Genomic DNA, 23,772 nt, shown 5'->3' on the forward strand with positions numbered 1-23,772 from the left:
AACCAAAACCAACCAAACGAACAAAAAACACACATGTAAAAAAATATGAGATGGTGATCAGTACTTTCTCCTTGTAGTCTTGAGAATTTGATTGTTGTTCCTACAAAATGTAGCAAATCTTTTCCATAGTGATTTGCGAATCTTCCATCAGAAATAAGAAAACTAAGTCTAGTGTTATGAAGAATAAAAGCAAAATATTCTTCTAAATAAAACTAAGATTATTGGTTTGATGATTCAGGCTAGGAGATAAAAACAAAACAAGCACAGCTATAAACCCTCTGAACATAGGGTTCAGATGGTGGAGAGAGTGTGGCAGTAATTCTTCTTCTAATAATAGGAACAGAAGGATAGGATTAAAGAAAGCAAATGGGATCTGCTACACAGGTACATCTGAGATGGCTTCACTCCAGGCACATGGTCAGAAACATAAAGGAGATAAAGGAAATTAAAAGGAGGAAAAGTACTATAAATCCAAAAGTTCCTATTCCTAAACTCAGATTGGAAAGGGATGCACTTTTCCTACCTTTTTCCCTCCCTCCCTTTCTCCCTCCCTCCCTTTCTTCCTTCCTTTCTTTCTTTTTCCCTAAACCAACTACTGATTAGCTTTAAAGCTTTAAAGATTCATTTCTTCCTTTAAGGGTAAACATGCCAAACCAATTTAACATTCTCCCCAAATATTTAATCATTTTGATTGTTCTCTGGACCTTAAGCAGTTTTCCCACAAATTGAGGCATTTAAATAGGACCAGACATTTAAGAAGTGATCTCTTGGTAGCACTTGATGGTGAAGAACAGCCATCCTGAGATGCTTATATGGAGGTTTTGCTGATCTGGTCCTTTCACGAGAAAGCAACTTGGGTACTTGTTCTCTCATCAAAATCAGGCTTCTGGGCTTCCCTGGTGGTGCGGTGGTTGAGAGTCCGCCTGCCAATGCAGGGAACACGGGTTCGTGCCCCGGTCCGGGAAGATCCCGCATGCCGCGGAGCGGCTGGGCCCGTGAGCCATGGCCGCTGAGCCTGCGCGTCCGGAGCCTGTGCTCCACAACGTAGAGGCCACAACAGTGAGAGGCCCGCGTACCGCAAAAAAAATAAATAAATAAAATCGGGCTTCCAAAGTAAGGGGTAGCGCTGGTATTTCCATCTCTGACCATGCCTTACATTTACGATTGATCTAAGTGCAAAATAAACTGTATCTGTCAAGGCATTGTTTGATCTGATGATCTGGCTTGAAAAAATATAATACATAGCATAGAAAGAAAGTACAGTGCCTAGCATAACAAGCTGTTTTTTAATGAAATATTTGTGGGCATGTTGGCCCATTACAAAAACAAGGAAAAAATCAAAATATATCCTGGATAATAAATAACATTATCAGGACACTCACCCAGAAATTATGAAAGGGTAAGGAAGCAGTGTATAAATGTCATTTCACAATTGAAATGAGCATTTCTCTTTCATGATTTGTGTTATTGTTTGTGTGATTATGTGAGAGGGTTGTGATACACCTCACAGAGCATTGAGCCCTAAGAAATGATGCACCATCTCTAACCCCTCACTGTGGATTTCCACTGGGTTTCCCTGTCTTTGACAGTGTGAATACCCTCAGGGGAATTGAAAAAAAGAAAAAAGAAAAGCATAGAACATGATGTCTTTTCTCTCCTTTTATATAACACTGTCTTGATGCAAAACAATTCCCCAGGCATTTTCTTCTTATATGCAAGGAGGCCAGTGGGAGAAATTTTAGATGGGCTATAAGTCACTCACATCTGGATGCTTCCTGCCACCTAGGATGACACCTCTAGGTCTCAAGCCACATCTCTGTATAGTTCTGATGAAGAAGTTGCATAGGGGAAACTTTCTGTTTAATTTAATTGGCTTGTATCCTAAGTAGGTTGAATACAAAAATACTCCTTAAACTGTAATTAGAACCTTTTTCTCTAGGATGATTTAGTACTACAAGAACCTGATTATTATGGAGTCCTAATGCATAGACTTAAAATAGGCTTCATTTGAGAAGCTGGCCCACATACTGGGCAAACTTTACTGGAATTTGCACATGGGTATCATAAGGGAAGATACCATGGAAAGATTTATCCCTGACTTGTAATAGGATTAATGCCAACCAGTTATTAATATCATTACCATTTGGCTGATAACAAGTTAACAAGGATATTGCTCAATCTTTTCTTCTGTCATAGCTATCCAATAGTTGGAAGAATGGAAAACTTTTTCCAAGAGACCATGTTGTGGTTTTGTAAAATTTCTCACTCATCTAATTAAAATGTTCCATTAATTATTTTCAGGGTTACTTTTTTTTGGAAGCTGATAATCTAAATCCTAACAGATCTTAGAACATATTTGACTAAAACAGTTGAATTTCAGACTTCACAACATAGTAAATCATTTTTTGTCTTTCAGCAGAATATGACTTCACATAGAAATTTCATATGTACTTTTGTAATGATTTTTGGTGATCATTTTATACATTTTAATTGTAGTTATAACTTTCTTCTTAAATAAAATAATATATACATATTAAAAAAAGAAAGTATACTTAATCAGAAAAGAAAATAAAAATTACTCATAATTCCATTACCCAGAAAAACCACTGTTAATATTTTTGTTGTATATCCTGCCAGTCTTTTTCTCCTTGTTTATATATCATCATTAAATATTTTGTTTTATTTACTAAAGAAAAAATATATTATTCCACACATGTTCTTTCCAAACATTTTTCTATTTGATAAGCATATTATGGACATTTTGTTATTAGTTACTCCAGAATACAATTCTAATGCCTACAAAGGATTCTACCACATTTTAGTGTAGAAATTTAGTTACTTATATATATGTTTCCTCCATTCCCTGTGCATTTAAAAAAATTTTTTTAACATGTTTACTGGAGTATAATTGCTTTACAGTAGTGTGTTAGTTGCTGCTTTATAACAAACTGAATCAGCTATACATATACATATATCCCCATATCTCCTCCCTCTTGTATCTCCCTCCCACCCCTCTAGGTGGACACAAAGCACCAAGCTGATCTCCCTGTGCTATGTGGCTGCTTCCCACTAGCTATCTGTTTTACATTTGGTAGTGTATATAAGTCCATGCCACTCTCTCACTTCATCCCAGGTTACCCTTCCCCCTCCCATGTCCCCAGGTCCATTCTCTACATCTGCATCTTTATTCCTGTCCTGCCCCTAGGTTCTTCAGAACCACTTTTTTTAGATTCCATATATATGTGTTAGCATACAATGTTTGTTTTTCTCTTTCTGACTTACTTCACTCTGCATGACAGACTCTACATCCATCCACCTCCCTACAAGTAACTCAATTTTGTTTCTTTTTATGGCTGAGTAATATTCCATTGTATGTATGTGCCACATGGACACTTAGGTTGCTTCCATGTCTTGGCTATTGTAAATAGAGCTGCAGTGAACACTGTGGTACATGACTCTTTGAATTATGGTTTTCTCAGGGTATATGCCCAGTAGTGGGATTGCTGGGTCATGTGATATTTCTTTTTAGTTTTTTAAGGAACCTTCATAGTGTTCTCCATAGTGGCTGTATCAATTTATATTCCCACAAACAGTACAATGTAAATTTTCTCCACACCCTCTCTAGCATTTATTGTTTGTAGATTTTTTGATGATGGCCATTCTGACTGGTGTGAGGTGATACCTCATTGTAGTTTTGATTTGTATTTCTCTAATGATCAGTGATGTTGAGCATCCTTTCATGTGTTTGTTGGTAATCTGTATATCTTCTTTGGAGAAATGTGTCTTTAGGTCTTCTGCCCCTTTTTGGATTGGGTTGTTTGTTTTTTTGATATTGAGCTGCATGAGCTGCTTGTAAATTTTGGAGTTTCAATCCTTTGTCAGTTGCTTCATTTGCAGATATTTTCTCCCATTCTGAGGGTTGTCTTTTCTTATTGTTTATGTTTTCCTTTGTTGTGCAGAAGCTTTTAAGTTTCATTAGGTCCTATTTGTTTTTATTTCCATTTCTGTAGGAGGTAGGTCAAAAAGGATCTTGCTGTGATTTATGTCATAGAGTGTTCTGCCTATGTTTTCCTCTAAGAGTTTTACAGTGTCTGGTCTTACGTTTAGGTCTTTAATCCATTTATTTGTTGTTTTTCCCTTGCTGCTTTTAATATTTTTTCTTTGTATTTAACTTTTGATAGTTTGATTATTATCTGTCTTAGCATGTTTCTCCTTGGATTTATCCTGTATGGGACTCTCTGTTCTTCCTGGGCTTGACTGACTATTTCCTTCCCCATATTAGGAAAGTTTTCAACCATAATCTCTTCAAATATTTTCTCAGTCCCTTTCTTTTTCTCTTCTTCTTCTGGGACCCCTATAATTCTAATGTTGGTTCGTTTAATGTTGTCCCAGAGGTCTCTGAGACTGTCCTCAATTCTTTTCATTCTTTTTTCTTTATTCTGCTCTGCAATAGTTATTTCCACTATTTTATCTTCCAGGTCACTTACCCGTTCTTCCTCCTCAGTTATTCTGCTATTGATTCCTTCTAGAGAATTTTTAGTTCCATTTATTGTGTTGTTCATCATTGTTTGTTTGCTCTTTAGTTCTTCTAGGTCTTTGTTAAACATTTCTTGTATTTTCTCCATCCTATTTCCAAGATTTTGGATCATCTTTACTATCATTACGCTGAAATCTTTTTCAGGTAGACTGCCTATTTCTTCTTCATTCTTTTGGTCTGGTGGGTTTTTACCTTTTTCCTTCATCTGCTGTGTGTTTCTCTGTCTTCTCATTTTGCTTAACTTACTGTGTTTGGGGTCTCCTTTTCACAGGCTGGAGGTTTGTAGTTCCCATTGATTCTGGTGTCTGCCCCCAGTGGCTAAGGTTGGTTCAGTGGCTTGTGTAGGCTTCCTGGTGGAGGGGACTGGTGCCTGTGTTCTGGTGGATGAGGCTGGATCTTGTCTTTCTGTTGGGCAAGACTGCATCTGGTGGTGTGTTTAGGGGTGTCTGTGACCTTATTATGTTTTTAGGCAGCCTCTCTGCTAACGGGTGGGGGTGTGTTCCTATCCTGCTCGTTGTTTGGCATAGCGTGTCCAGCACTGTAGCTTGCTGGTAGTTGAGTGGAGCTGGGTCTTAGCGTTGAGATGGAGATCTCTGGGAGAGCTTTCACCATTTGATATTACGTGGAGCCGGGAGGTCTCTGGTGGACCAGTGTCCTGAACTCGGGATTCCCACCTCAGAGGCACAGGCCTGACACCTGGCTGGAGCACCTAGAACCTGTCAGCCACATGGCTCAAAAGAAAAGGGAGAAAAAAAAAGAAAGAAAGAAAAAAATAAAATAAAGTTATTAAAATAAAAAATACTAAAAATTAAAAAGTAATAAAAGAAAGAAAGAAAGAAGAGAGCAACCAAACCAATAAACAAATCCACCAATGATAACAAGCACTAAAAAGTATACTAAAAAAAAAAATTTTAAACAAACAAAAAAAAAACAGAACACTAGAACAAATGGTAAAAGCAAAGCTATGCAGACAAAATCACACAAAGAAGCATACACATACACACAAAAAGAGAAAAAGCAAAAAATATATATATATTAAAAAGAAAAAGGGAAGAGAGCAACCAAATCAATAAACAGATCTACCAATGTTAATAAACTGTAAATACTAAACTAAGATAAACATAAAACCAGAAACAAATTAGATGCAGAAAGCAAACTCCAAGTCTACAGTGGCTCCCAAAGTCCACCGCCTCAATTTTGGGATGATTCATTGTCTACTCAGGTATTCCAGAGATGCAGGGTACATCAAGTTGATTGTGGAGATTTAATCTGCTGTTCCTGAGGCTGCTGGGAGAGATTTCCTTTTCTCTTCTTTGTTTGCACAGCTGCTGGGGTTCAGCTTTGGATTTGGCCCTGCCTCTGTGTGTGGGTCGCCGGAGGGCTTCTGTTTTTCGCTCACACAGGAAGGGGTTAAAGGAGCCGCTGATTTGGGGGCTCTGGCTCCCTCAGGCCGGGGGGGAGGGAAGGGTACACAATGTGGGGTGAGCCTGTGGCGGCAGTGGCCGGCGTGACGTTGCACCAGCCTGAGGTGTGCCGTGTGTTCTCCCAGGGAAGTTGTTCCTGGATCACAGGGCTCTGGCAGTGGCGAGCTGCACCGGCTCTCAGGAGGGGAGGTGTGGATAGTGACCTGTGCTTGCACACAGGCTTCTTGGTGACTGCAGCAGCAGCCTTAGTGTTTCATGCCCATCTCTTGCGTCCTCACTGATAGCCATGGCTCACGCCCATTTCTGGAACTTGTTTAGGCAGTGCTCTGAATCTCCTCTCCTCATGCAACCTGAAACAATGGTCTCTTGCCTCTTAGGCAGTTCCAGACTTTTTCCCAGACTCCCTCCCAGCTAGCTGTGGTGCACTAGCCCTCTTTAGCCTGGTTCACGCAGCCAATCCCAGTCCTCTCCCTGGGATCTGACCTCCGAAGCTGGAGCCTCAGCTCCCAGCCCCCACCCGCCCTGGCAGTTGAGCAGACAAGCCTCTCAGGCTGGTGAGTGCTGATCAGCACTGATCCTCTGTGCGGGAATCTCTCCGCTTTGCCCTCTGCACCCCTGATGCTGCACTCTCCTCCGTGGCTCCGAAGCTTCCCCCGCTCCGCACCTCTGCCAGTGAAGGGTCTTCCTACTGTGTGGAATCTTTTCCTCCTTCACAGCTCCCTCCCAGAGGTGAAGGTCCTGTCCCTATTCTTTGTCTCTGTTTTTCCTTTTTTCTTTTGCCCTACCCAGGTAAGTTGGGAGTTTCTTACTTTTTGGGAAGTTTGAGGTCTTCTGCCGGCATTCAGTAGGTGTTCTGTAGGAGTTGTTCCACATGTTGATGTTTTCCTGATGTATTTGTGGGGAGGAAGGTGATCTCCATGTCTTACTCCTGCGCCATCTTGAAGGTTTCTGTCCCAGTGCATTTATATGATATAGACCATGATTTTGTATAAGTCAGTTGGAATTGTTATTTTTAACTCAGGCTGTTCAAGATATTGGAGCCAGAGCAATTTTACAAAGGAACACAATCAAGGTTTTGGTTCAAATTCAGGGATTAATCATATCATTGAGGATATTAATTAACTACACAAATTCATCTTAATGACCCTGGATCACCTTATGTTAGAGCTGGGGGGAATTAGTGAACATATGAGAAAAAGAAATATCTTTTAGAAATCACACCAATAGGAAGTAATATAAACAATTCTGCCTTCTAGGAAAATAATTCTGCCTTCTAGGAAAACTCTAGTGTTCAGAGAAGAAGGGTTGAATATAAGTTCCTGGATGATAAGTCCTCTTTACTTCTACAGCTTGAGTCATTTTGAGATGCTGAGCAGTCCCATGAAGTAGTAGACACTCGCATATTAAAAACTAAAAGTTGGCATAAAACACAAATTCACATGTGCCAGAAGCATTGTGAATAAGTGCATGATTGGTGGCCATATACTTTATAGTTTGTTAAGGTATTATTGGAGTGAGATAGGGTGTGCAATGAAGAAAACTTTGTTTAGCAGGAGTCAAGAACAAACTTGTCAAGAGGCGGAGTTTTTGGAAGGTTTATATCAGAGAATGTTGAAGAACCCAAGGTCAACATGCTTGTTCAGTGAACTGTTGTGGAGGCATTCTGGCACATCCAAGAAGTACTGGGATTGGTCAGCAGAGAAGATGGTGGCCACACAACAAAGTCCTCAAAGAGGACAACAGTACCAAAAGGAAAGCAGAGGGAAGGGGGAAAAAATGGGAGCAGGGGAAGAAATAACACAGAAGCCAAAAATGAGACACTAAGGAGAAGCTGGAAGTGAATTGGGGCTGGCTGAGAGGCTATTTGTGGGGGCAGAAGATGGGAGATGCCACAGCATACCCTTTCCCTGTGTCTATGGGGGACAGCTTCTAAAACACAAGTGTTCTGTTTTCGAGGTACTGATTTGCTTTGAAAATATTTTTAGGCAAAGGTAGGAAAAGAATGGATCCCTGTGCTTCACTCTTAGTTTGTTAGTGTGTCAAATTTACTAGAATAGGGAATTCTGGAGCTTGCAGTCATAGTAAGTATATGCTTACAGACCTTGGGCTTCCCTCCCAATGATGGGTTTTGTAGCTACCTCAAATAAAATAACATGGGGTTAGAATAATGAAATATGCTTGTAAACCCAGAAGTCTAATGATTGATTTTCTTCTGGGCTTCTTTGCTTGCTGGTGGTGGCTGCTTTCTATTCTCTTACAGAGTTCTATTGGAAGAGTGCTATCTTTTGTTTTTGACAGAATGCTGATCCAGGTGTGCCTGTATTTTTACTGTAAATTTTTGTGGCGTTGCCTGAAATTTGTAATGAGAAAGCTGACTGGAAGATGTGAACTGCAACGGATCTGTTACAATACCAAGCCTGGAGCTTCTAGAACTATGAAAATTGGTAAGCATGAAACAAAGCAGTAAGCAAAATGTAGGCTTTCTGGGATTGAGGATACACTGTTATTTTTCAGTATAGTAATTGTAAACCAGTTGTAAAAGATAATTTTTGAATGGCTTTTTAAATCATCTCTTTTCCAGAAACATCACTGAGGGATTCAAAAAGTAAGGTAAGTAAAATTGTTCCTATATTTTTCAGCAACTTTTCAATTGAAGACTTACCTCCATCATCAAAAAGTAAAAATTTTAAGAAACAAAAAGATACTTTTGGCTATGAATACTAATGCAAACTGAGAAGAATGAATTGTTTTCCCATCACAAACCACTGTACTTTTTACATGAAGGCAGCCACTCAAGAATTTCTAGGCAGATTTATGACACACATATTATTTCATTGTTGAATTAATCCTTTTTTATACCTCTTTCCAAATCATAAAATAAATATTCCTTGAAAATAAGAGCAGTGGTAACTCTCTGGTATTTCATCAATATCCAAATCATTTAACTTTATACTCAAGATTTTCCAAGAAAATCAAAGAAGCCACTATGCTAGCATTTATAGCACATAGTTAAGCATCCACATAAGAAAGAAAAATCTGCTTCTCAAGATTCTTGAATATTTAATTTAATTTTGGCATCCTTAGGACTATATCCCCCATGTACTTCACACAGTCATAGACATAATGCCCATTAACAATGGAAGCCATGTGTGTTGAGTGAGAAAAGGAAAATATAATATTTCTATGAAGTAGCTTAAAACAGATGAAGATGGTAAAAAAAAACTTACGTATTTTTGTTTTGTTATGTTAATTACCTTAATCAGGAAAATTGTACTACCCCCACTGTGAAAATATCAAATTTACTAGAATTCAAATACTACATGAATTTTTTGCCTTTAGTTTAGTTTCTTATCTTCATATAGAAGCTTTAAACAAACATTTGAGGCCCCTATTTAAATAGACCCCACTTAAGACACCAGTGTTCATGACAAAGCAACTGATTGAAACATGTTTTCCAGCTACTGCAGACTTCAGTGAGTGTTCATCCTGATGCTATTGAAAAAACTATAGAAGACATTATGGAACTGAAAAAAATTAACCCTGACATAAATCCACAGTAAGAATATGTTTATTATGTTGTAAATATAAAACAGAAGTCATATTTAGTAGTTCTAAATACTCAAACTATGCTCTCGCATGCTCTTTCTCCCTCTCTCTCTTTCCTGCCCCAAATAATCATCTGCATGTTGTGACTTTCAGATGAAAAATAAAGAAAAAAGATGCCTTTTTATTATTTGTAAATAGCAGCAGCTTTGTACTTCTGTTGTGATTTATGCTTATGCTTCTGAAATGCAATGAATGTAAGAAATCTGGTGCATGCCCCTGCTATCAGAAGGTGAAATAAAGGGAGCCCATTCATCAACAGTCGCTCCATATGATGCCTGTATTTTACATTAACAGTAAATGTTCAGATTGTAAATGTGCCTGAGCTGATTCTGCTCCATAAAGAATATTTCTTCAGTTCATGACAGGCTGATAATCTTGGAGACAGTTTCTACCTGCTTGTGAAGAAGACAGGCATGTGTGGGAGAGAGAGATAGACAGTTTTTATATGAAGACTTTAGAACTTTGTAATTTAGTCATCTCATCTTGGAAGTATTAAAATGCATTTGGCGATGTACATGACATTTAAAATTAGCTTTATATTTTCCATTGTGTACAGGAATTTTTCTGTAAAATTTTAGGCTTAGGATATTGGGTAGAATAAATTCTGTATGCAGATATATTCAGGTAAAGTTTAGGTAAGTAACAAACTGTCTTTTAGATGTGTATACTTAAGAACTTCAGATGTTATCACTAAAGAAAGCTTTTACTTGCCAAAGATGAGGAGCTGTAGTCAAAGGGAATTTCAGAGTGCACTTTGCATAGGTCTGTATCTTGAAGGGATTCTAGTACTAGCTGATTGAGGCTCATCACAAAACTCCATTTCCATGTAGTCTCCATAGTACTCTTCTGTAGAAGCTTCAGCTAATTAGCTGCCTTTTCCTCATTCAGCCATTAAATGTGATTTAATTATACAGTAAATGTCTTTTTGAAACCTTCTGACATATTTTATTTCTCTGGGAAGCTGGTAAGAATGAAATTCATTTTAAATTAAGTTGAACCAAAAATTTATGATTACAATTAGGCATGAGAGATATATTAGACCTATAATCATATTTAGAGATTGGGTTAGATTTAATAGCAAATCTTTTCTGTCTCTTTTATGAAAGTTATATACTTCATTCAAAGGTGTTTCCTTACCATCTATTCTTTTGATTTCCTTTAGGGAGAAAAAAACCCTTATAGGTAGTAGATTGTGTTTTTTAAAGCTCAATATGGATTTTAGTGGGGTTTTTTTCCAGGTTGACATTGACATAATGTGATTTTTTTTTAATTGAATAATTTTCTGGAAAAAAATCAAGAAATAGAGAGGGCTAGGGGAAATACCTTGTAATTTATCAAGCCATTACTACTATTAACCTTACTTTGTTTTATACATTTTTTTCAGGTGCCACTTACAGTGGTGATAAGAATTACTACAGTAAAATTGAATTGGATCCCTTGTTTTCTTCTTTTTTATTTCTACCACTCCCTTCTTTCCCTCAAAATTAACTCTCTTCTCAGTCCTGTGTTGATTTTATGGGTGACCACTGTGCCCTTTTCCTAAATATCTGATTTAGCTTTTTTTAATTGAACATTCAGTTTTATTTAAGTTTAGTATTCTGGGTTATCTGACACTGCCTTCTATGTTGGGAGTAAGCATACAATCCTAAAACTTAAATTTTTCTATTGCCCCCAACTTTAGACTTAACCTCTATACATCTCATCCCCCCCAAAAAAGATGATTATGACACTGTCATTGTGATTACGGTGACCCCCCAACTCCAACAAAAAATGCTTAAATTTAGTGAGTGAATTAGAAGTTGGAGTATATTGAACAGTAACTCTTAGACTGAATCATATGCAATTGCTATTGTTGAATCACAAAAGTGAATAACTATAAAATTAGCAGGAAAAAATAACCATGAAGTACTACCTTTAGATTAAAAAATGCCATCAAATGAGTACAGGAAGATAATTTATGTAACAGTAGTTTATAGGAAAAAAGGATCTTGGTGATTATTTAGCCACCTGTTTAATAAACTTGTAATGTTATGTGACTGCTTAAAGAGACCCTATTTTACTTTCTGTGTTGTAGGAGAGAAAAACAGCATTCAGATCACAGGAAGTAATGATCCTCTCTATGTCATGCTTGCCAGATTCTTTTTTGTTCCAGTGATACATTTTAAGGGGACTGTTAATCATACAAACTGTGCATTCAAGAAGACTGAGCAAGATAGTAAAACATCTGAAAACCATGTCCCATGAGAAGGAATTGAAGGAAGAGGGGAGTTTTTTTGTTTGTTATTTGTTTGTTTTTAACCCTGGAGATGAGACTAGAAGAAAGAATTCTTCCTGTCTTAAAATGAATAGGCATGGTAGGGAAAAGTGGAAATGAATTTGCTCTGAGAACAGTGTTTGAACCACTTGGTAATAAAGAAAGCAGATTTTGTTTCAGCATAAGAATAGGCATTCAGACAAGTAGAGCAGTCAGAATGGAATGGGAAATTTTGTAAAGTACTGAGTTCTTTCTCTTGGCCTTGCCTTATCTGTCAGGGGTGCTCTGCAAGCAGAGGTATTTTTATTGTTGTGGTTTTTATTTGTTTCAAAATTTTTCTTACCCCTAAGCCCCTGAGGGCTATTTATCTCTCTCTCACTGACACCTCCCCACACACACCCTTCTGAAGTGTTTCTGATATATCTACCTAGGGGAGCTAAATGATCCCTAAGAAACCATGATCACCTATATTTTCTACATCTTTCAAGTCACTTGCATAAAGAGCTCCCTTGTTTTTAAGCCATATTATTGCAATTTGCCTTGAAAAGGCTGGAGTGAGAGGTAAATTTTAGCCAAGTTCCACAGCTGTCCATGTGGAGCTTCAGTTAAAAATTGTGCTTCTATTAGAAAAATCCTATTTGAGCAATTTCCAAATATTATATAAATATGAAAAGTCCTATTGTACATACATCAAGTGAACAAATGCCAGAGAATGTGGTTTTTTTTCCCTCATGTGTGTTTCTTCTATTTTTTAACATGTTAGGCTGGGAATCTCTCTTCAAGCTTGCCTTCTGCAAATTGTTGGGTACAGAAACCTTATTGCGGATGTGGAAAAACTGCGCAGAGAGCCCTATGACTCTGATAATCCCCAACATGAAGAAATGCTTTTGAAGGTTAGTCCTTGAACACATTTCAGTTCTTCACTTAGGTCAGCTAATGTTTGCCAAGCTCCTGCTGTGTGCTAGGCACTGCTCTGGACATGGCGGGGCACAAAGGTGAATACGACATGGACACTGAACTAATTGGTAAAGCCTACATTTTCTTGCTGGTTCAGATGTTGGAGGTAAATTTTTCAATAGCAAATTCACGTGAGAAGTTAAATATAAAGCCAATTTTCATTTGGAATCTGAGAAAGCATCAGAGGTGATTTCTATGGCCTCTCACATTTGGCTCAAGTTTAGGTTGTTTAACTGTGTTGAAAGCCAATAGGAGAAATAGAATTTGTCAAAGAGTGACCTAGGATTTCCATTTACGACTTTTAATAGACATCAAAGAAGATGAAGTTGGTTTCTGCTTCCACAATAGCTCCCTGGGGAAATTACCCAAGATCTTAATGCTGATTATTTATTCATGTAACTTAAGTATTAGAAGAGTAAATAAAGGTTTACATATGGTGTATTAGAGTTGCTTGAAGAATAATATGCAGTTATAAATACTCCTTCTTGGCTGTCAAACAAAACCTTAAAAATCTTATCTGATCTGATAGTGTATTATGACACATCAATAAAACTTTAAAAAATTAAGACAAACCTTTAGAACTACTAATCTGAAATGTTTTATAAATTCATTTCTGAAAATAGATGCTTTTTAGGATGGAGTGCTTCTTTGTCCTTTCCTAGAATTCAAAAAGGCAGTAATGAAATTGGAGGAATACATTTGTTTAGTTGCCTTAACTTTATTTTATTGAAAGATGTAAATAGAAGCTGCCATTTAAAAAATGTATCCTGTTGCGTTTTTGTGTGGAGTGTGTATTTTTGTGTATGTAGGTACTTAAGCAGATGATTCAGTTGTCTCTACTAATTAGTGCTAGACCTGATGTCAATCATTAAAATTAAAGAGGCCTGGGCTTCCCTGGTGGCACCGTGGTTGAGAGTCCGCCTGCCGATGCAGGTCACACGGGTTCGTGCCCCGGTCTGGGAAGATCCCAAGTGACGCGGAGCGGCTGGGCCCGTGAGCCATGGCCGCTGAGCCTGCGCATCCGGAGCCTGTGCTCTGCAATGGTAAGAGGCCTGCGTACCGCAAAAAAAAAAAAAAAAAAAAAGAGGCTTCATTCTTACCAATGGTTTCTTCTTCCCTTGCTCCTCTGCTTAATTTTAGCCAACCTACTGGCTGAGCTTCATGTCTTTGATTGCTTTTTTCTTTATGTTCTGATAGAGATAGTCAAGTTTAATAAAACGAACTCAAGGTGGGAAATAAGAGGTGATATAAAGAGAAAAGAGGTGTTATAATTAACAGACTGGCCACAGCTCCGGAACAATTCATTAAAATGGCTGAAATGCCCTCTGAATCAATGACATTTGGGTACCTGCTATATGTCATCTTAGTTGATCTGTTGTATGTGTGCTGGCACATAGGTTTTCAACAAATATGATTGAATGCATGACTTACTGAAGTCATTAGATACAGGTCAAGAACTTTTAAGATATGACTTTTACCTGTGGTCACAATTTGAGTATGTAGGTATTATTTTTTATAGTCACAGCTATAAGAGGTAGGCAAGATGACAGTTATTATTTTTTTCATCATTAACTTTATTTAAAAAACATTTTTATTGAGGTACAGATGGTGTACAATATTGTATATTTCAGGTTATACAGCATAGTGATTCATAATTTTTAAAGGTTATACTCCATTTATACTTATAAAATATTGGATATATTTTCTGTGCTGTACAAAATATCCTTGTAGCTTATTTTATATATAGTTGTTTGTACCTCTTAATCCCCTACCCCTGTCTTGACCCTCCATGCTTCCCTCTCCCAATTGGTAACCACTAGTTTGTTCTCTATATCTGTGGGTCTATTTTTTTTGGTTTTATTTACTAGTTTGTTTTATTTTTTTAGGTTCCTTATATAAGTGATATCATGCAGTATTTGTCTTTATCTGTCTGACTTATTTCACTTAGCATAGTACCTCCAAGTCCATCCATGTTGCTGCAAATGGCAAAATTTTATTCTTTGTAGGGCTGAATATATATACCACCATTATATATATACACCACATATTCTTTTTTTAAAAAATAAATTTATTTATTTATTTTTGGCTGCATTGGGTCTTCGTTGCTGCGTGCGGGGTTTCTCTAGTTGTGGCGAGCAGGGGCTACTCTTCATTGTAGTGTGTGGGTGTCTCATTGTGGGTGGCTTCTCTTGTTGTGGGGCATGGGCTCTAGGCACGTGAGCTTCAGTAGTTGTGGCACACAGGCTCAGTAGTTGTGGCTCGTGGGCTCCAGAGCACAGGTTCAGTAGCTGTGGCACACGAGCTTAGGTGCTCCGCAGCATGTGGGATCTTCCCTGACCAGGGCTTGAACCCTTGTCCCCTGCATTGGCAGGCAGATTCTTAACCACTGCACCACCAGGGAAGTCCCTATAACCACATATTATTTATCCATTTATCTGCTGATGGACACTTAGGTTGCTTCCATATCCTGGCAACTGTAAATAATGCTGCTATGAACATTGGGGTGCATGTATCCTTTCAAAGTAGTGTTTTCAATTTTTTCAAATATATACCCAGGAGTGGAATTGCTGGGTCATATAGTAGCTTTATTTTTAGTTTTCTGAAGCTGCCATACTATTCTCCACAGTGACTGCACCAATTTATATTACTACCAACAGTGTACAAGGGCTCCCTTTTCTCCACATCCTCATCAACATTTATTATTTGTGATCTTTCTGATGATAGCCATTTTGACAGGCGTGAGGTGATATTTCATTGTGGTTTTGACTTGCATTTCTCTGATGATTAATGATGTTGAGCATCTTTTCAGTGCCTGTTGGCCAAATTTATGTCCTCTTAGGAAAAATATCTATTCAGGTCTTCTCCCTATTTTTTAATCGGGTTTTTTTTTTTTTAAGTTTTATTTTTATTGAAGTATAGTTGATTTACAATGTTGTGTTAGTTTCTGGTGTACAGCAAAGTGATTCAGTTTCATATATATATGTATACACACACACGTATATATATATTCTTTTCCATTGTGGTTTATTACAGCGTATTTAATATAGCAGTAGGAACTTGTTTATCCATTCCATATATGATAGTTTGCATCTGCTAATCCCAAACTCCCAATCAATCCCTCCCCTACCACAATCTGTTCTCTATGTCTGTGAGTCTGTTTCTGTTTTATAAATAAGTTCATTTGTGTCATATTTTAGATTCCACATATAAGTGATATCATATGGTATTTGTCTTTCTCTGTCTGACTTACTTCACTTAGTATGATAATCTCTAGGTGCATCCATGTTGCTGCAAATGGCATTATTTCATTCTTTTTTATGGCTGAGCTGTATTCTGTCTTTATCCACTCATCTGTCAATGGACACTTAGGTTGCTTCTGTATCTTGGCTGTTGTAAATATTGCTGCTATGAACATCGGGGTTCATGTATCTTTTTGAATTATAGTTTTGTCCAGATATATGCCCAGGAGTGGGATTACTGGATCCTATAACAACTCTATTTTTAGTTTTTTGAGGAACCTCTGCACTGTTTTCCAAGGTGGCTGCACCCGTTTACGTTCCCAGCAACGGTGTAAGAGGGTTCCCTTTCCTCCACACCCTCTCCAGCATTTGTTATTTGTAAAGGTTTTAATGATGGCCATTCTGACTGGTGTAAGGTGATACCTCATTGTAGTTTTGATTTGCATTTCTCTAGTAATTAACGATGTTGAGCATCTTTTCATGTGCCTATTGCCCATCTGTATGTCTTCCTTGGAGAAATGTCTGTTTAGATCTTCTGCCCATTCTTTGGTTGGGTTGTTTGTTGTTTTGTCATTGAGTTGTATGAGCTGTTTGTATATTTTGGAAATTGAGCCCTTGTTGGTCACATTGTTTGAAAATATTTTCTCCCAGTACATAGGTTGTCTCTTCATTTTGTTTATGTTTTCCATTTTTGGGCAAAGCTTATAAGTTTGATTATCCCCATTTATTTATTTTTGCTTTTACTTCTATTGCCTTGGGAGACTGCTGGTGCTGGACTTATGTTTGTTGAGAGTTTTTTTTTATTACTGATTCAATTTCATTACTGGCAATTGATCTGTTCACATTTTCTATTTCTTCCTCATTCAGTCCTGGGAGATTGTACATTTCTAGGAATTTGTCCATTTCTTCTAGGTTGTTCATTTTATTGCCATACAGTTATTCATAGTAGTCTCTTATGATTCTGTATATTTCTGTGATGTCAGTTTTAATTACTCCTATTTCATTTCTGATTTTATTGATTTGGGGCCCTTCTCTTTTTTTCTTGGTGAATCTGGCTAAAGGTTTATCTATTTGTTTATCTTTTCAAAAATCCAGCTCTTAGTTTAATTGATCTTTTCTATTGTTTCTTTAGACTCTATTTCATTTATTTCTGCTCTGATCATCATAATTTTTCTTCCCTTCTACTAACTTTGGGTTTTATTTGTTCTTTCTCTAGTTCTTTTGGTGTAAGGTTGTTTATTTAAGATTTTTCTTGTTTCCTGAGGTAAACTTGTATTGCTATAAACTTTCCTCTTAGAACTGCTTTTCTTGTAGATTTTGGTTCATTGGGTTTTCATTTTCATTTGTCTCCAGGTACTTTTTAATTTCCTCCTTTATTTCTTCAGTGATCCATTGGTTTTCAGTAGCATATTGTTTAGCCTCCATGTGTTTGTGTTTTTTGCAGTTTTTTTCTTGTAGTTGATTTCTAGTCTCATAGCATTGTGGTTGGAAAAGATGCTTGATATGATTTCAATCTCCTGAAATTACTGGGGCTTGTTTTGTGCCCAGCATGTGATCTATCCTAGAGAATGTTCCACGTGCACTCAAAAAGAATGTGTATTCTGCTGCTTTTGGATGGAATGCATTGTGTGTGTGTGTGTGTGTGTGTGTGTGTGGTGTGTGTGTATACACATACACACACATATATGGATATATATATACATATATATATATATGCATATATATAAAGTCCATGTGTCTAATGTGTCTTTTAAGTCCAGTGTATCCTTATTGATTTTCTGTCTGGGATCTGTCCATTGATGTAAATGGGGTGTTAAAGTCCCTTATTATTATTGTGTTACTGTCAATTTCTCCCTTTACATTGTTAATATTTACTTTATGTATCTAGGTGCTCTTATGTTGGGTGCAAATATATTTACAGTTGTTATATCTCATTCTTGGATTGATCTCTTGATCATTATGTAATGTCCTTCCTTGTATCCTATAGCAGTATTTTAAAGCCTATTTTGTCTGATATAAGTATTGCTACCCCAGCTTTCTTTTGATTTCCATTTGCATGGAATACCTTTTTCCACCACTCACTTTCAGTCTGTGTGTGTCTTTAGATCTGAAGTGAGTCTCTTGTAGGCAATATATATACAGGTCTTGTTTTTGTACCTATTCAGCCATTCTATATATTTTGATTAGAGCATTTATTCCATTTACATTTAAAATAATTGTTGATAGGTGTGTTCTTTTTGCCATTTTGTTAATTGTTTGGGGGTTTGTTTTGTAGTTCTTTTTTGGTCCTTTCTTCTTGATCTCTTCTTTTGTGATTTGATGACTATTTTTAGTGTTATGTTTCGATTCCTTTTTCTTTTTTGTGTGTATCTATTATAGAGTTTTGGTTTGTGGTTACCATGAGGTTTTTATATTTTATGTATTATATATATGCACTTGATTGTTTTAAGTTGCTGATCTCTTAATTTCAAATGCATTTTAACAACCCTGCATTTGTACTCTCCTCCCCTCATGATTACTGTTTTTGAAATCATATTTTACATCTAATTGTTTTTGTATCCCTTAACTGCTTATTGTGGATGTAGATGATTTTACTACTTTTGCCTTTTAAGCTTCCCACTATCTTTGTGTGTAGATGATTTCCTATCTTTACTGTACATTTGCCTTTACCAATGAGCTTTTTCCTCTTGTAATTTTCATGTTTCTAGTTGTAGCCCTTTCTTTTTCACTTACAGAAGTCCTTTTAACATTTCTTGCAAAGCTGGTTTGATGCTGCTGAACTCTTTTAGCTTTTCCTTGTCTATAAACCTTTTGATTTCTCCATCAAATCTGAATGAGAGCCTTGCCAGATACAGTATTCTTGGTTACAGGTTCGTCCCTTTCATTACTTTAAATATATCATGCCAGTCCCTTCTGGCCTGCAGAGTTACTGCTGAAACATCAGCTGACAGACTTATGGGAGTTCCCTTGTATGTAATGTGTTGCTTTTCCCCTGCTGCTTTTAATATTTAATCCTGTATGGAACTCTCTGTGCTTCCTGAACTTGGGTGACTGTTTCCTTTCCCAGGTTAGGGAAGTTTTCATCTATTATGTCTTCAACTATGTCCTCAGCCAGCCCCTTTCTCTCTCTGTTCTCCTTCTGGGACCCCTATAATGCAAATATTAGTGGTTACCATGAGGTTTTTATATTTTATATATTATATATATGCACTTGTGCTTGATGTGGTCCCAGAGGTTCTTATTAAACTGTCCTCATTTCTTTTCATGCTTTTTTTTTGTCTTTTCAACATCAATGATTTACACACTCTGTATTCCAGCTCACTGATCCATTCCTCTGTATCATTTAGTCTGCTGTTTATTCCTTATAGTGTATTTTTCATTTCAACTACTATATTCTTCACCTCTAGTTTTTCTTTATATTTCCTAACTCTCTGTTAAAAACTAACTTCTTGCTGTGTGCAGCCATTCTTCTCCCAAGTTCTTTGATCATCTTTATAATCACTACCCTGCATACCTTCTCAAGTAGATTGGCTATTTCCACTTCACTTATTTCTTCTTCTGGAGCTATATCTTGTTCCTTCATTTGGAACATGTTCCTTTGTCACCTCATTGTGACTTTGTTGGTGTTTTTATTTTTATGAATATGGTAGGTTACATTTCCCAACCTTGGAGTCGTGGCTTTTTGTAGGAGATGTCCTATGTATCCCAGCAGCAAACTTCCCCTCTTTACCTGAGCTATATATGCTCTAGGGGTTCCCCCTATGAGGACTGCATGGGTCTTTCTGTTGTGGTGGGCTGACTATGTGGGCAATCTGTTAGCCTTGGTTGGCCAATGATCTGGTTGGTTACCAGACTCTGCCTTGTGTGGGGGCTGTTGGCTGCTGGTTGGTGGGACTAGTTCAGAAGGCAGCTGGCTACAAAATCCTGGGTGGCCCTGAGGCTAGTCCTGGCACACTGCTGAGTGGAGTCAAGTTCCAAGAGTCTGGTTGCAGGGCGCAGGGGTCCCAGAGCTGGTGTCAGATTGCTGGTGGATGGGGCCAGTTCCTGATACAGTTGGGTGCAGGGTCTGGGGCATCCTGAAGCTTATATTGGCCTTCTCATAGCTGACCCCAGTGTGGGGCCTGGCCTACTGGTAGGCAGGCCAGGTACGCAGGCTGAGGAACTGTGGTTTTCTTGTGACTGTTGTCTGCCCCCTGGTGGGTGAGACTTCTCTGGAAGCTAGAGCAGATACCCTGGAGAGCAGGGCCGGGGCCCAGGTGATTCTTGGACTGGTGCCTGCCCAGTGGTTGGTGGAGCTGGATCCTTGGCTGTCTGGTGGGCATGACCATATCCAGAAGCAGCTGCTGGTTTAGGATGTCTTAAGGCAGCCTATCTGCTGGTGGGTGGGGCTCTGTCTCCATCCAGTCAGTTCCTTGGCCTGAGGTACCCCAGTGCTGGTGCCTACAGACTGTTTGGCCAGGGAAAGGCTTTTTCCTGGGTTTAATTAGCTAGAGGGAGGATTCTACAATGGTGCTTGCCAGCACCATTGTCCATGTGGTAGAATGAACTCCCCAAAATAGCAGCCATAAATGTCTATGTTCTCAGGGTGAGCTGCAGTTGCCTCCTGCCTCTCTGGGAGACTCTCCAAGATCAGCAGGTTCCTATCAAATTACTGCTTCTTCCCTGGATCCTGCAGCATGTGAGATTTTGTGTGTGCCTTTTAAGAGTGAAATCTCTATTTCCCCCAGCCCCTTGGGACTTCAGAAAGAAAGACCCACTGGCCTTCAAAGTCAATGCTCTGGGGGATCATCTTCCTAGTGCAGGACCCCCAGGCTAGGGAGTCTGATGTGGGGCTTGGACCTCTCACTCCATTGAGAGAACCTCTGCATTTGTAATTATTCTCCCATTTGTGGATCACCCATCTCGGGTATGGGACTTGACTATATTGCAACTCCACACACTTACCATCTTTTTGTTGTTCCTTCTGTTTATCTTTAGTTGTAGAAGATCTTTTCTGGTTGTTTTTGATCCTTTTCATCAATGGTTGTTCTGCAGATAGTTGTGATTTTGGTGTGCCTGTAAGAGGAGGTGAGATGAAAGTCTTTCTACTCCGCCATCTTGGCCAACCTTGGTTATGTTTACTTTAGAGATAAGCAAATTACAAGCATTGTAGTCCAGGCTCTGAGTCACACAGCTAGTATATTATAAAGCCAGGACTGTTCACCCCTACAATAGGCACTTTGAGGAAAGGCATCTTTTCTACCCTCAAGTGGCTTGCAGTCTAATTGGGGAGGTACTCTGCATCTACAAAAATCACTAAATCTTATCCATAGAGCTTCTCCAAAATACCTCTCAAATGTTTTCTGTTCCCACTGCCTTATTCTAGCCATCATCTCCAACCTGAAGTATTAAAATAGCCTTTTAATTCTGCCACTAACCATTAGCCTCCTCCCTTCCGTCTTCTAAAGTACCACCGGAGGGATTATCTAGTCATGTTATTCTCTAGGTTACAAACTTCAGGTTCTCTATGTCTGATCGTAGAAAACCCATGCATCTTAGCATGTATTTTGGACCCTTTCCAGTTTATTTCTTTAAGCTATTTCTCCTCTATCCCATTATGTATAGCCTGTTTCCTCCACGCTCTGTCATTCACCATGACCCATGCCATCCTATATGCCCAGATATTTGCTCATGTGGTTCCCTGTTACCCATTATTCTCAGAGTAGAATCTGGCTCTTTTTTTAAAATTGCTATTCATTGAGTTTTGAAATCTTCTCTAGCAAATTCAGGAGTGGGATCTTTATTCTCTTCTTTGGTTAATTCAAATTCCACATCTGATAATAAAATCAATAATAATAACACATTCATTGAGTGTTTAGTATGTGCCAATTGTTAAAGTAAGTGTTTTATAGCATTATTTCATTTAATTGTCACAATAACCTTGTAGTGAGATATTGGTATTATCCTCATTTTTCACATAGTTAGAAAGGGCTCTTAATTCCTGCACTACACTATCTCTTGAGGGAAAAACTATGTCTTGTTCACATTTGTATTTCCAGAGGCTGGCCCATGGTTTGTATTTAACTTCTTGAGCTTAGGCTTCTTCATCTTTAAAATGGGTAATTATACCCTTGTTATCTACTTCATAAAATTGTTTAGAGCTAGGGTAAGCAAATTAATGCCTGTAGGTCAAATCTGACCTGCCATCCATTTTTCTAAGTAAGGTTTTATAGGAACACATCCACGCTCATTCATTAATATGTTGTCTTTGGCTGCTTTTGTACTCCATTGGCAAAATTAAGTAGTTGTGTCAGTGACCTTATGGCCTACAAAACCTAAAGTATTTACTATCTAGCCCTTTATAGGCAAAGTTTGCTGGTTTAGAGGCTTGGGTGATATATTGCCATATTGTTTAATTGCTTTCATTTATATAAACATAGGAGACCACTATCAGTGTTTTTACTTACAAACTATGAAAAAGAAACCTGGATTTTATGGTCATTTAAACATAGGCTGGGATAAAATTGATTACATCACTTTACATTCATGTAGCACTGTCCATATGAGTTATTCAAATGGACATTTCTATTAAATATTTTCTAACCAAATTAATAGTAAAGGTAAAAATTTATGTGGATTCATGTACTTAATAGAAAAAAATATAATCCAGAATTAAAAGATCTCCTGATGGGTAGAGCTGCTTCTCCTATAATGAATGGGTGGACAAATGCCCTTGCTCTTTCTGTTCTGTAGCAGACCTGAGACAGGGCAGAAGTGTTCAAATAAGCTTGAGATAAAGACTGAATGCAAAGAGAAGAGAATTAAACAGAGTACAGGCCATGATGAATGATGGACTGACTCAGTGTGCAGCCTCCACATCTGTAGCTTGTCACCTGCCTTGGGAATCACCCTTCCTAGCTCTCATCTCCTGCACTTGGCAGGTGGCTTTGTAATAACTCTATTCCCAGTAGTACAGCTTTAGATGGCTAGACTCCTCAGATCCCCCCACCAGAGGCCCACCACCTTAGTTCAGATTTCCAGTCAGCTTCTTAGGTACAAGAAATGACCTTACCTTTCAGAGCTACCCTCCCTCCTCCCTTTATTTTTCAAGGAAGAACTTATCTATCAGAAGAGAATCAGGTAACTCAAGAATTCTTACAGGAAATGTAATACTTGGTAGTATTTCATATAAGTGGTTTAGCATAAGCGACTTTCATTTTCCATGAAAGTGACCCGTATTAAAGCAGACAGTATTAAGAACTTATTAAGAACACTTTTTAGCCATTAATCTAGTTTGTTGTGGTACATGAAATTATTAAAATAGAATTTCTTTTTTGTAATTTATTTTTGAAATATTTTATTATTCAAAGCTTTTACTCTCCCAAAGTATTCCCTGAATGAAAGAGGTTTATAACTTAGTTATGGAAATGAAATGCTTGCTGTTGCCATTTTACTCCACTCGCTTGATGAGACCAGATATATATATTTTTTTCTTTTTCTTTTTTTTTTTTTGGGACGCAGGCCTGTCACTGTTGTGGTCTCTCCCGTTGCGGAGCACAGGCTCCAGACACGCAGGCTCAGCGGTTATGGCTCACAGGCCCAGCTGCTCCGCAGCATGTGGGATCTTCCCGGACCGGGGCACGAACCCGTGTCCCCTGCATCGGCAGGCAGACTCTCAACCACTGTGCCACCAGGGAAGCCTGAGACAAGATATTTTTAAACTGTGTAGGGCCCTGAGATTACTTCCAATCGTTTAGGTGAATTTGATGAGCTTTG

General features: G+C 38.1%; 1 protein-coding gene across 2 annotated transcripts in view; it reads left to right on the forward strand.

Annotated features, from left to right (window-relative positions):
- Positions 1 to 23,772, forward strand: part of ELMOD1 (ELMO domain containing 1) — a 111,379-nt gene that overhangs the window by 56,921 nt on the left and 30,686 nt on the right. For both annotated transcript variants that reach the window (XM_060304002.2, XM_030836119.2), the window contains 4 exons: positions 8,260 to 8,405; positions 8,543 to 8,571; positions 9,420 to 9,517; positions 12,585 to 12,714. In XM_060304002.2, coding sequence (XP_060159985.1) covers positions 8,260 to 8,405; positions 8,543 to 8,571; positions 9,420 to 9,517; positions 12,585 to 12,714 — 403 coding nt within the window. The remainder of the gene's footprint in view (positions 1 to 8,259; positions 8,406 to 8,542; positions 8,572 to 9,419; positions 9,518 to 12,584; positions 12,715 to 23,772) is intronic.

This window comes from Globicephala melas, chromosome 8, assembly GCF_963455315.2.
Source record: "Globicephala melas chromosome 8, mGloMel1.2, whole genome shotgun sequence".
In the NCBI taxonomy this organism is placed as follows: Eukaryota; Metazoa; Chordata; class Mammalia; order Artiodactyla; family Delphinidae; genus Globicephala; species Globicephala melas.